This window comes from Mirounga angustirostris, unplaced genomic scaffold, assembly GCF_029215605.1.
Source record: "Mirounga angustirostris isolate CCGP_5_RB_7025 unplaced genomic scaffold, mMirAng1.0.hap1 SCAF_2, whole genome shotgun sequence".
NCBI lineage: Eukaryota > Metazoa > Chordata > Mammalia > Carnivora > Phocidae > Mirounga > Mirounga angustirostris.
Window position 1 is genome coordinate 69,479,989 of NW_026991710.1, and position 13,271 is coordinate 69,493,259.

Genomic DNA, 13,271 nt, shown 5'->3' on the forward strand with positions numbered 1-13,271 from the left:
TTTCATCGTCTGGGTAGGATTTGTTAGCTCCAAGCTGGCCTTCTGTGTGGGCCTGCTTATTTACACCTTCCCATCCCAAATACAGCATGCTTCATCACTCTGAATCTCATGTGCCCTCTCCTCTTTAGCTTCTGTGTCAGAGGGAGAGCCTTTAGATTTAGAAACCTTTAGATTCCTAAAGTATCAGGTACCAGTCTGTGGTGTCCTCCCTATGGCATCCCTAATATCAGGGAAGCACTCATAATGGTCCCATGGAGGCCTCTTTTACCAGCTAGAGGTCAAACAAAGGCACCTTCCTATACTATACCCCTCCTGTTTTGGGAAGGAGGCATGAAAATCAGTACAGCTATCTTAAAAGAAATTCTTCGTATGCAATTTTCTCTCTACTCTTTTTATCTTTATATGTATTCTCAGACATATTAGTTTGGAAATTTGCTACAGGGTAGACTTTCTCACAAATCCTGTTGGTATCTGATTGCTAATAGTATCTTGATGCGACTGTTGAAACTTCAAATTTCATGCCGTGTTTTCTGTAGAAGATAATAACTCAGATGTCTCTTAGAAAGCAATGCATCTCACTATTTTTTTTTTAAATGTACTATCATTTAATAAAGTGCATAAGAAACAGTTTTTTTGTGAGGGAGAGGTGCCTAAATAAATAATCAGTTCTGTGCAAGCTAAGTAAAAATGCCTTTGGCTTTTTCTAAGCAGTATCTTACATCTTCCCTTTTAACTACTACACTGTACATTTAAGTGCACACCCCTTAAGGCAGATACTAAGCATAAAATGCCATAGTAAACATTTGAAAAGGAAAGTAACAAGACATGGCTGTCCTCATTTGTAGCTGGAATTGCTTTTTTTCAGTCTGGGTTAAAGTATCGTAAATGTAAATTTAAAAAAATATTAGCCATCATCGTTAGTTGAGTAAACAAAGTCAGCTTTTGTCTGAAACAGCTGTTTTTTAATAGGTTAAGTTTAAAATTTAATGAAGGATATAATTACAGAAAATAAGCATTTAACATTTTCCACTCCCTCTAGCTTCTTTTCCAAACCCATCTGCTTCTGCCTACCAAGAGATATACATTATGCACATTATACTTAAATTGGTTAGAATGGGTAGAAATCTTAGTGATCAAGAGCAATTTTCTTTTCAAGAAATGTCAGTGTAGGAAACTTTATATATGATGATATTAAGTAACTGCATTCCCCCCTTTCACGATGAAAGTAGGATTATTGTGCCCCAGTAGAAAACCTTAAAATTTGTCATTCTATCACCCACTTAATTGAATGCCATTGAAAAATTTGACCCTACAGAAATGTCCCCACAAAGGCACCCTTCTGATTTTTTATTAATTCAACCTTTATAGAGTTAGATTACAAAGGATGTTTACAGGAATACCCTTTTTCCCCATTATAAACCCCAAAATGGCATTATTATTATTATTATTATTCCCATGTCACAGATGGAAAACTGAGGTTTAGAGGTGAAATGACTTTTCCAAGGGCAAATGCTAAGTTGGCAGCAAAGCTGGGTCTAGAAGTAGTTAAGTCCATTCAGTACAAAATTTATAGTTATACTGTATATATCAAAGATAGAGAAATCAATTAGTGAATGGAAGAAATGTGTTCCATCTTATTTCAGCTTCATGCACCATGGCCGTAGGAGCTCCTGTCCTCTTATTACCTGGGATGGATAGGATGAAGCCTAGAACTATAATCTGAAAGGACTTCTGTTCAATCTGGCTGTTTTGATTTTATCATCTGCATTTTGCTGCCTCCTGGGACCTTGAAGTCTCTGTCTTCTCCCATGAAATAGTCACCACCTGTTTTCCGGTTCAGGCTCTGAAGCTGACCTTATGGGGCTAGGGCAAGTCGCTGTTTTGAGGGTTTTTTCCCTCCAATCCCTTTATCCTCTATGCATTTAAGATGTAGGATGATATCTAGATTGAAGTCCATATTGAGAAATGAGGTAGCCAGGAACCTCAGTCTCTCATCACGGATGTCGAACTTCCACTATTGCACGTGCAGTACAAGTTGCTGATGTGTAGCCCACCTGTTACCTTTGTTTCTTAGGTAATATGCATGTGTCACTAGCTGAGGCCCTGGAGGTTCGGGGTGGACCTCTGCAGGAAGAAGAAATATGGGCTGTATTAAATCAAAGTGCTGAAAGTCTCCAAGAATTATTCAGAAAAGGTAAGTCTTTTTGTCTTTTTCTTGCTTGCTTTTTGTTTGTTTGTTTGAGTATCAGGTGGCTGAAAAACAAAGAGGCAGAGTAAAGAAAGGAATACTTTTTCTTATCTTTCTTTGGGCAAAAAAAGCTCAGATCTTGTCTACCTTCATTTGAACATCTTCTTTGTCCCTGATATTGTGCTAGGTGCTGAAAATATAATGGTGATCCAGTCCAAAAATATTTGCCTGTCTGGTCTGGAGCTTGTAATCCAGTGCAGAAAATTGCTATTAGTTAAAATACTTATATAAGCAAATGTAAAAAATGCAACCATGACAAGAACTACGAAGGAGAGGATTCAGTGACTGTGAAAACCCCTAATAGGATTTGACCTAGTCATGGGGAAGAAAAGGAAGGTTCCCTGAATAAGTCACCTCTGAGCTAAGAAAGAAGAAAAGTTAACTGGAGAAGGGGAAAACATTCCCAGCAGAGGGAGTAATATGTGCATCCCTGTAACGCTAAATTAAGATAATGTAGGCTGAATAACTAGTTTGGCGCTTTCCTATAGAGATGATCACCGGGTCCAAATGGCTGTTGGCATTTTGGAGCTGGAAAAGTTAGGGAGTCACTCTTTGTCCAAAAACATTTAATACTATACTAAAAGGTTCCACATGAAGATGGTGTTTGCCATTTAGCCCGCATGGCCAACACCTATTTAGAATAATAGGTAAAGAAATCAACCTTCATCTAAAAGAAGAATTAAACTTTAAAATTGATTTGAGTAATTTAGTCAGACACAATAAACATTTCAGAAATGGGGGAAGATTTGAGCATATAATATAGTTTCTTGAAGTATGGTCTCTGGTTGAGTAGCATCACCATCACCTGAAACTGGTTAGAAATGCAAATAATGTGGGTCCCCACTAGACGTACTGAATACGAAACTCTAGGGGTAGAGCCCAGCAATTTGTGTTTAACAAGTCCTTAAGGATATTTTGATTCATGTTAGAGAATCATTAGACAATGTTATTGCTGAAGACCACGAGCCATGGGAACCTTTTGGAAGGTGTAGAGGTGACCACTCACTGAGTATAAGAAGGTCTAGAGCAGAGAGGAAGAATGTTTGGAGACAGATGGTAAAGCTTTGTTGTCATTGCTTTTATTTTCTAATCCAGGGACAGGAATTTGAAACAGTGTTGGGGCCCTCCCAATTCTGCTATAAACTAGGTTTTTTAGATCTTTGATTAGAGTTAGGATTACTCTAAAGAAAATTTATTCATTTTATCTAATACCACTTACCTTAAATCTAGCTATTTTAAGCAGACCTTGTCTTTGTTTGCTTCATTTTCATTTTTCAGAAAATTTGGAAGTATGGGCATTCTGGAGTATAAAGCAGTAATCATGCTCCAGAGATGTTGTTGAAGGAAAGATATGTTGGTGGCATTCTTTAGTTAGCTAACAATAGTCAGTTTAATATTCAAGAAAACAACTGTTGCCTGTAAGGTTTTGTGTGGAAGATCCCAATAAGTAGAGGTTGAAACTGTTGCCCTGAAGGATTCACTCAAATCAGACAAGATGCGTGTGAAGAGTTTACTACTTCAAGAACCTGTGCCAAATAAATGATTGGGGCAGTAAGTCCTACAGACGTTCAGAGGAGGGAGAGATAATACCTCTTTTTATTATACTAATGGCAGGATCACTGCCCTGGCCATGACTCATACAAAGTATCTGGCACACTGCAAATACCTAGGGGTTTTTCTTCTTTCAAATTTTGTAATGTTAATAGAGACTGAATGTCTGAATGTAAAGTACTTGTCATTAAGATTACAATTACTGCATAGCATATTGGCACATTATAATGGAGAGACTTACTGGATATATGAAGTGTGAGGCATTTAGGTCTTAAACACCGTCCAATGGGAGCTGGATACCATAAGGCCTTCAATCCAATTCACAGGGAAACATCAGTAATATAGAGAAATTGAATTTGGCTTCTTTGGCATTCTGGAAATTACCAACCATTATAATTGACAATTGGAAATTTGTATTTATTTGGAGGAAATTTATGCTTATTTGATTTTTTTTTTATCTGAAATCTCTGTAAATTTTCATTCCCTGGTTTGATAACATGGTATCTTTTTGGCCCAAGTTCTTCTCCTGACCGTTATAACAAATTGAAATAAAACAATTATTAGCTTGCTTAGTTTGTGAATGAATGGTGTTGGTCTTGGTTTTCTAGTAGACACCCTTATGAATAACAGTAGGAATGTTAGGGGTGGAAATGCAAGTAAAATACAATGGTCTCTAAGAAGTTTGTTTTTCTAAAATGTATTTTATTCTCTTGGTTTTGTCTTTTTGTGTCTATTATATAAACCTTAGTTTTGGTTCTGATGGATGGTGTTTCTTTCCCTATCTTCTTGAACTTGTATGTGGCTCCTGTGTCTTTTTCAGTATATAAGTTCAAGTATGAGCTCCTATGAATACAAGGCTGGAAATAAGCATTTCCACTGGGGGATTATTGAACACAAATCAAGAAAATGATGTTTCTTAATCTTTTTGAGCCTCCCAGCAATTTTAGCCTTTTTTAAAACAAAATTATTGTGGTTGTTATTCATAGAATAATGATATCTAAGCATGACCTTATTGAAAGACACCATATTTAAAGGAGTTTCTTTTCAGAGAAGGAAAAATATAGAACTTTTTGAAAACTATAATTCCACACATTTAGATGATGGTGATACTGATAATTGGTTCTCCTTTTATTACAAGTTTCTTAGTTTTATTGTTTTATGATTGTTAAAATGTGCAATCTCTATGACTACTTTTTATAATTTTTAAAGATTTTGTTATGGCCTTGTATATGGTCTATTTTGTAAAATAGTCTGTGGGAATTTGAAAAGAATGTGTATTTTCTATTTCTAGGATATAAATTAACCTTGTTAGTGCTTTTAAAATTTTTCTGTAACCATATTAGTTTGTATACTTAATTTGTCGAATTCATAGGGATAGTTAAAATTTCCCATTATAATGATGTCTTTCCCTGTCTTCTTACTACTGCCAACATGTGTTTTCATGCTATTTTATATGATACATATAATGGCTAATGACTAATTTAAATGGACTGGATATTTTATCAATATAAAATAACTTTTTTCCCTTTTTACTACTCATTGACTTAAAGTCTATGCAGTCTGCTCTTTAATATTACCACCTCTGCTTCCTTTTCCTTGTCATTTACCTAGTATCTTTTCTCCTTTACTTTCAAATCAGCTGTGTTAAAATTTAGGTATCACTTGTAAATAGTAGACGGTTGGATTTTACTTTTTTGCTTATTTTCTTCTAAAGATTTTATTTATTTGTGAGAGTGAGCGAGAGAGAGAGAGAGGGAGAGAGAGAGCAAGAGCATGAGCTGGGGAGGAGCAGAGGGAAAGGGAGAAGCAGACTCCCTGCCTAGCAGGGAGCTGGATGCACAGCTCCATGTGGGGCTTAATCCCAGGCCTCCAGATCATGACCTGAGCCTCAGGCAGACACTTAACCAACTGAGCCACCCAGGCACTGCCCTCCCCCCACCCTTTTTGTTTTCTGCCTATTTTTTTAATTAGGAAATTAAAATGGCAAATGAAATAGAAATTCTGGAAGAATTTCATTAAGGGTCCTTTCATATTATGACACTCTAACTGTATGCTTCTTAATCTACTTTATTAATTGATTGGAAGGCATAGCTAATGTCAGAAAATATATATTCATTTAAGATTTAGCTTTTACATTATGGATGAACTCATGCAAGAACTGAGTGTTCCTAGATAATAAGAAAGCACTGCCATTCTCATGTGCTTTCTAGATCATCTTTAGAACTGAAATTATTGCTGCCTTGAAAATTTAGTTTACAGTATTAGTTCCCCAAAACAGTGATTTTTTTTTTTTCTTAGTTATGGAACTGTTGCTCTTTGCAGAAAACAGATGTTTTGAATCTAAGGGATTTTAAGGTATTAGAGTGGATGATTGGTTGTTGCTAAATTTGCCTCTTCATGACTAATCAGAGGAAAAGAGATAATCTCCCTTACTGAGGCAAGAATATAAATCCCTTTATATGTAGTCATTTCTGGTTCCCTGTTTATTAAATAAGATAATAATTAATGAAATTAGTAAATTAAATAAATAGTTAAAAATAGAATAAAGCATTTTGATAAAATGCTAAAAAACAAGCAAAATTCACTGTCTAAATAAAAACATTCAAAGAGTTAACAGCAAGTATCCTTGGAAAATTAAGAAGACTGTTACATTTCTTATTCTTTTTGGGAAACAAATTTGAACAAGGTTGCAGAGAGCAGGGCATATAGCCACCTTTGGCGATATTTCATTGTAAACACTTGCTTATATGCATGAATGAAAACAAATTACTACAGATATCTGGGACAAATACCAAATAAATTTCTCTGTTCCTCACTTCTTGAAAAGTGTTTTAAAAAGTAGAATTTGTGGGTACCGTTCTGGAAAACAGTCGTACTAGAGAATTGTCTGTTATTTTATTATCAAAATTAAGTGAAATGTAAGTTTTTTCTTTTTTTTATTAGTGCAATTGCTTACATTAATAAATACTTTCAGGGAGGGCACCTGGGTGGCTCAGTTAAGTGTCTGCCTTCAGCTCAGTTCATGATCCCAGCGTCCTGGGATCGAGTCCCACGTCAGGCTCCCTGCTCAGCAGGGAGTCTGCTTCTCCCTTGACCTCTGTCCTTCCTCCCTGCTCATGCTCTCTCTCTCTCTCTCTCTCTCAAATAAATAAATAAAATCTTTTTTAAAAAAATAAAAAGTAAATGCTTCCAGGGAAATTTTCTTGCTACTGAAAGGGAAAAATAACATACAAGAAATACATAAACTCAGAACCACAAATACTTATATATTTTTATTTATGGAATCAAACTCTTTGATCTGGAAAGATCTTAACACATTTCACCTGATCATTTTTAGAGATAAGGGAACAAGGCCCGGTTTAAATGACTTATAAGAATTAATGTTGGCAAGAGCGCCTTTGGCTCAGGTCATGATCCCGGGGTGCTGGGATCAAGCCCTGCGTCGGGCTCTGCTCCACGGGAAGCCTGCTTCTCCCTCTCCCAGTCCCCTTGCTTGTGTTCCCTCTCTCACTATGTCTCTTTCTGTCAAATAAATAAATAAAATCTTTAAAAAAAATTAATGTTGGCAGAGCAGAAATAATATAACTATTTTAAAACAAGTCGTTATGAGCAATAACTATTTAGAGCCATAAAATTACTTCATTATACATGACAATAAAGTTTTAAAATTGATAGCCTTTCTATAAGCATAGCAACAGAATGTTTAGAGAAATAATATCAGGGGACAAAAGTGACATCATTTCTGGGGCACCTGGGTGGCTCAGTCGTTAAGCATCTGCCTTCCACTCAGGTCATGGTCCCAGGGTCCTGGGATCGAGCCCCGCATCGGGCTCCCTGCTCAGCGGGAAGCCTGCTTCTCCCTCTCCCATTCCCCCTGCTTGTGTTCCCTCTCTCGCTGTCTCTCTCTCTCTGTCAAATAAATAAATAAAATCTTTAAAAAAAAAAAAGTGACATCATTTCAGATTCTACAGATATTAAAAGAATAATAAGGGAAAGTTATGACCAAAGCTGTTGAAAAAATTGAAATGGAAATTTAAATTCATTGTTGAAATTGAAATGGACACCTTAAAAGACAAAAACTACCATATGCCATAGTTCATTCAAGAACAAATAGACAACCTGAATTGCCCTATATCTATGAAGATGAATGAATGTATATTTCTAAATGTTCCACAAAGAAAACCCCAAGTCCACATTGCTTCGCTAGAGAATTCTAAAAATTTATGGAAGAAATAATAGCAATTCTTTATCAAACACCTGAAGAAAATTGAAGAAAAGCAAATACTTCCCAACTAATTCTGTGAGGTCAACATTAATATCAAAATCAGACAAAGACATTAATGAAAATAAAACTATAGACCAATATAACTCATGAACATAGAGGCAAAAAAAAATTTTTTTTGAGAGAGAGCATGAGAGCAAGGGGAGGGGCAGAAGGAAAGGGAGAGAGAGAATCTTCAGCAGGCTCCACACTCAGCACAGAGCCCAAGGCGTTCAGTCTTAGGACCCTGAGATCATGACCTGAGCCAAAATTAAGAGTCTACTGCTTAACTGACTGAGGCACCCAGGCACCCTTCTTAAAACATTATTAAGAGAATGACAGGAGAAGTCACAGACTGGGCAAAAATATTTGTAAATGATGTAACTGATAAAAAAGCTTATATCCAGAATATATAAAGAATTCTCAAAACTCAGGAGTAAGGAACAAACAAACCCCCAAAATGGGCAAAAGATTTGAATAGCTAGTTTTCCATAGAAGATATACAGATTTCTAATTTCAAATAACTTGAAATTATTAGACTTCAGGGAAATACAAAAATCTCAATAATATCATTAGTCATCAGAAAGATGTAAGATTACAGCCACAAAGAGATATTATTTCACATCTATTAGAATGCTTAAAATTTAAAGGTCAACCATTCCAGGAATTGGCAAGAACTTGGGGGGAACTGGAGCTTTCATATACTGCTAGTGGGGATATAAAATGATCCAGTTTCACATTTTGGAAACAGTTTTAACAGTTTCTTGAAAAGTTAAATATACATTTATCAGACACACTCCTAAGTACTTAACCAAAAAAAATTAAAACCTATGTCCATAACAAAGCCCTGTATGTAGATACTCATCTTAGCTTTATTTGCAGTAGGCAAAACCTGGAAACAAACCAAATATCCATCAACAGGTGAATGGATGAACAAATTATAGTATGTCCATATAATGAAACAATACACAGCAATAAAAAGGGGTAAACTATTGATACGTGCAGCAGTGTGGATTAATTTCAAAATAATTATGCTGAGTGAAGGAAGTCAGACAAAGAAAACATACTGTATGATTCTAATCTAAAACTCTATAAAGTATGCAAACTGAACGGTAGTAATAAAGCAGATTGGTGGTTGCTTGGGGATGAGAGGTTCAAGAAGGGATAGAATGCAGGGATTACAATGTGTATGAGAAAACTTTTGGGGGGTGATGGATATGTTTATTATCTTGATTGTGATAATAGTTTCACAGTGTATTCATATGTCAGAACATCAAATTGTACTCTTTCAGTATATGCAGTTATTATGTGTCATATTATGCTTTATTAAAGCTACTTTAAGATATATCAAATGTTTTCTAAAGATTATTGTTAAATTTAGAACTTAGCCTTTTTTCTTAATTTGAAATTCTTTTTTTTTTTAACTCTTGTGGTTTTTTGGTTTTTTTTAAGATGTTATATATTTGAGAGAGAGAGCGAGAGCACAAGCAGGGGGAGGGGGCAGACAGAAAAGCAGACTCCCTGCTAAGCAGGGAGCCTGATGTGGGGCCTGACCCCAAGACCTCAAGATCATGACCCAAGCTGAAGGCAGATGCTCAACCAACTGAGTCACCCAGGTGCCCCCAAACTCTGTGTTTTCAAAAGAAAATATTTTCCAATCAAATGCTGACCCAGACTGTCTTGGTTTATTTTTCTCTTTATTGGTCAAATAGCAGAAGTAGATTCCCCACCTTTAAAAATTAATATCATCAAATTCTTAGAATCATCTAATAAGTATATCTAAATTAGTGTATAAAGTTTAATATATTAAAGTGATTAGAAATATAGGGAGGGAGTTCAAGACACTGAAAATTTTATTTATTTATATTTATATGTATATATTTTTAAGATTTTTATTTATTTATTTGAGAGAGAGAGAATGAAGAGAAAGAGCATGAGAGGGAGGAGGGTGAGAGGGAGAAGCAGACTGCCCACCAAGCAGGGAGCCCGATGCAGGACTCGATCCTGGGACTCCAGGACCATGACCTGAGTCGAAGCCAGGCGCCCAAGACACTGAAAATTTTAAAAACAGGCAGTGTTATGGGCTATATTTTGTTCTCTCAAGAGTCCTGTATTGACTCTTAACCTCTTAACTCCTGATACCTCATGATATGACTGTATTTGGAGGTAGGGTCTTTAAAGAGTTAATTAAGTTAAAATGAGGTTATTTGAGTGGGCTCGAATCCAATATGACTGATATTTTACTAATAAGAAATTAGGACAGACGAACACAGAGCAAAGACTATGTGAGGACACAAGAAGATGGCCACGGACAAGCAAAGAGAGAGGCCTTAACAGAAACCAGGCCTACCGGCACCGTGCTCTTAGATTACTAGATTCCAGAAGTGTGAGAAAATTCTATTGTTGAAGTTAACTCTGGCTCTGATATGTGTAGTGGTAACCTTAGCAAATTAACACAAGCAGGATTAAAAAAAAAAAAAAATTAAATATCAAGAAATTAAATATATAGGTACTAGGCTTATAACCTCATAGGAGATCTTTAATAGCAGTTTACACAGATTCTCTTTTCTTTTTAACAAGAAAATTAGTAAACTGTACAATAGAACTGAGGAGTTCACTTGGATATTAAAAATGTAAGGGAGTTAAGGTTCATGGAAGATTGAATGAGAAGGTCCAACATACCCCTCAAATGAGTTCCAAAAAAGAAAACTAGAGAGAATGAGAAAGAGAACAATAAATGAAAATACGATAGTAGAGAATTTTTCAGAATTGATTAAATACATAGATCTTCATATTCTAGAAGTTTAAGTCACGGTCAGAAGAAACAAAAATATAACCAAACCTAGATTCATGTGCTTGGACATACAGAACACAGTAGATAAAGAGAAGATTTTTAAAGCCAGAGTAGGAAAGATGGATTAGTTACAGTGAAAAAACAATTAGGCTAATTGTGGACTTCATAACAGCAACAATAGAATCAGAATTTGGTAAAATATTACCTTCAAACTGCTGTGAGAATATGTTGTAATTATTTTAAAAATAATAAAAGAAGAAAAATTACTGAAGAATGACCTAGAACAACACTGTCTAATGGAAATATAATATGCACCATAGATATAATTTAAAATTATCTAGGAGCCATGCTTAAAAAGGTTAAAAAATAGATGAAATTAATTTTAATATTTCATTTAATCCAATATATTAAAATATTCTAATATGTTGTCAATATAAAAAAGTATTAATAAGATGTACACTTTTTTTTAAGATTTTATTTATTTGACAGAGAGAGACACAGCGAGAGAGGGAACACAAGCAGGGAGAGTGGGGGAGGGAGAAGCAGGCTTCCCGCTGAGCAAGGAGCCCGATGTGGGGCTCGATCCCAGGACCCTGGGACCATGACCTGAGCGGAAGGCAGACGCTTAACGACAGCCACCCAGGTGCCCAGAGGTACACCTTTTTATTCTAATTTAAAATCTATTTTATATTCACAGCCCATCTCGATTCACTCTAAATTTCATCAAAAATATTTAGGTTTTATAAAAGGTATTGATGAAAAAGTATGTTTACATACTCAAGTTGTTCCAAGCATACTGTAAAAAGTTTCCTAATAACTGATTAAACACTAATTTTTAAATTTGTTTATTTTTTTAAGTAGGCTCCATGACTAGCATGGAGTCCAGCGCAGGGCTTGAATTCATGACCCTAAGATCAAGACCTGAGCTGAGATTAAGAGTCACTTAACCATCTGAGCCACCTAAGTGCCCCTTCATTTTAAAATTTAAAATATATGTGAAATTCAGTTTCTCAGTTATGTTAGTCACATTTTCGGTTCTTAAAAGCCATATGTGGCTAATGGCTACTGTACCAGAATGTGCAGATAGAAATTAATGTCCTCTTAAACTGTCAAACTTAAACTGTCAAAACAAAAGCATTTTCATGTAAAAAGTAAATATTTACCATCAATAAAACATCATTGAGGAAACTACTAAAAGATGTATTTCCAGAAGAAAGAAATTTAACCCAGAAGGAAGAAGGCTTAAAAAAGATGATAAGCAGAATAATTAGTTAACTTGATGGTAAATCTAAATAAGCATTGGCTATATTAAAACATCAATAATAATGATGTCAGATTTAAAGTTAATAGCATTTAGACTAGGGTAGGTGATAGGAGTTAAAACAGTTTAAGGGTTTGACTTACGAGAATGGTAGGTTTATTGACTTTAGAGCTTGCCTAGTCATATATCCTTAAACTTCGTAAGGATAATCAGAAAAAAAAAGAGAGAACTGTAGAACTTCCAATCTGGTAGAACCAAAGGAGAATAAATAACTCATCCATGAGAAGAGTGACAAAGCACTGAATTTCAAACTGATTTCTTGGTTTGTTTGTTTTATGAGCCTTTATAGGAAATATAGAAAGTTTTTATGGATTAAAAGCTTTTGAGTAAATCTTTGTATAGTCCATGGTGCTTTTAAAAGACCAAATCCTAACTAGTCTCTTTGTATTACATTCCTAATTATCTACAGTCATAATTTTCTTGATTAACAGGGTGTATCAGTTGTCTTTGACAAGCTACAGCTTGTCCTGTCTTTATAAAGCCACAATGAACAGGTCCTTCAAGTTAAATGTGTTTGAACCAGACAACATTAGCCCATTTTCTCCCTGGAAACAAACTATAAAACATGAAATTAATATCTAGCATTCTTAAAATGAATAATGTCAGTTGTTTAACAAGTGTATGAAGCACTTCTAGTAAACCGCACCTCCCCCATAAATACACAGTCAATACACTGTTTTGATTTGAAATTTTTTTGGCTCAAGATGTGACAAAAAGACCATTTTATAAATTTAAAGAGTCATACATTTTTTAAAAATTTTATTTGACAGAGAGAGAGAACATGCTATAGAGCACAAACAGAGGGAGAGGGAGAAGCAGGCTCCCCGCTGAGCAGGGAGCCTGACATGGGGCTCAATACCAGGACCCTGGGTCATGACCTGAGCCGAAGGCAGACACTAAACTGACTGAGCCACCCAGGTGTCCCAAGAGTCATATATTTAAACAGGAAAGTTGCTACAGGTCATGCTTTCTAGCCTCATCCTAGGCTGATAGAAAGAATTTTACTCACTATATATTGTTTGAATTTCATAGTTAAGGAATACTGAGGTATAATGTATATAGTAACAAGTGTTACTCTTTTTTTTTTTTTTAAATA

General features: G+C 35.3%; 1 protein-coding gene across 5 annotated transcripts in view; it reads left to right on the top strand.

The window, feature by feature from the left end:
- PTPN13 (protein tyrosine phosphatase non-receptor type 13) overlaps nucleotides 1-13,271 on the top strand; it is a 210,665-nt gene that overhangs the window by 51,380 nt on the left and 146,014 nt on the right. For all 5 annotated transcript variants that reach the window (XM_045880821.3, XM_045880823.3, XM_045880824.3 and 2 more), the window contains exon 2: nucleotides 2,075-2,194. In XM_045880821.3, coding sequence (XP_045736777.1) covers nucleotides 2,080-2,194 — 115 coding nt within the window. In that variant the 5' untranslated portion in view covers nucleotides 2,075-2,079. The remainder of the gene's footprint in view (nucleotides 1-2,074; nucleotides 2,195-13,271) is intronic.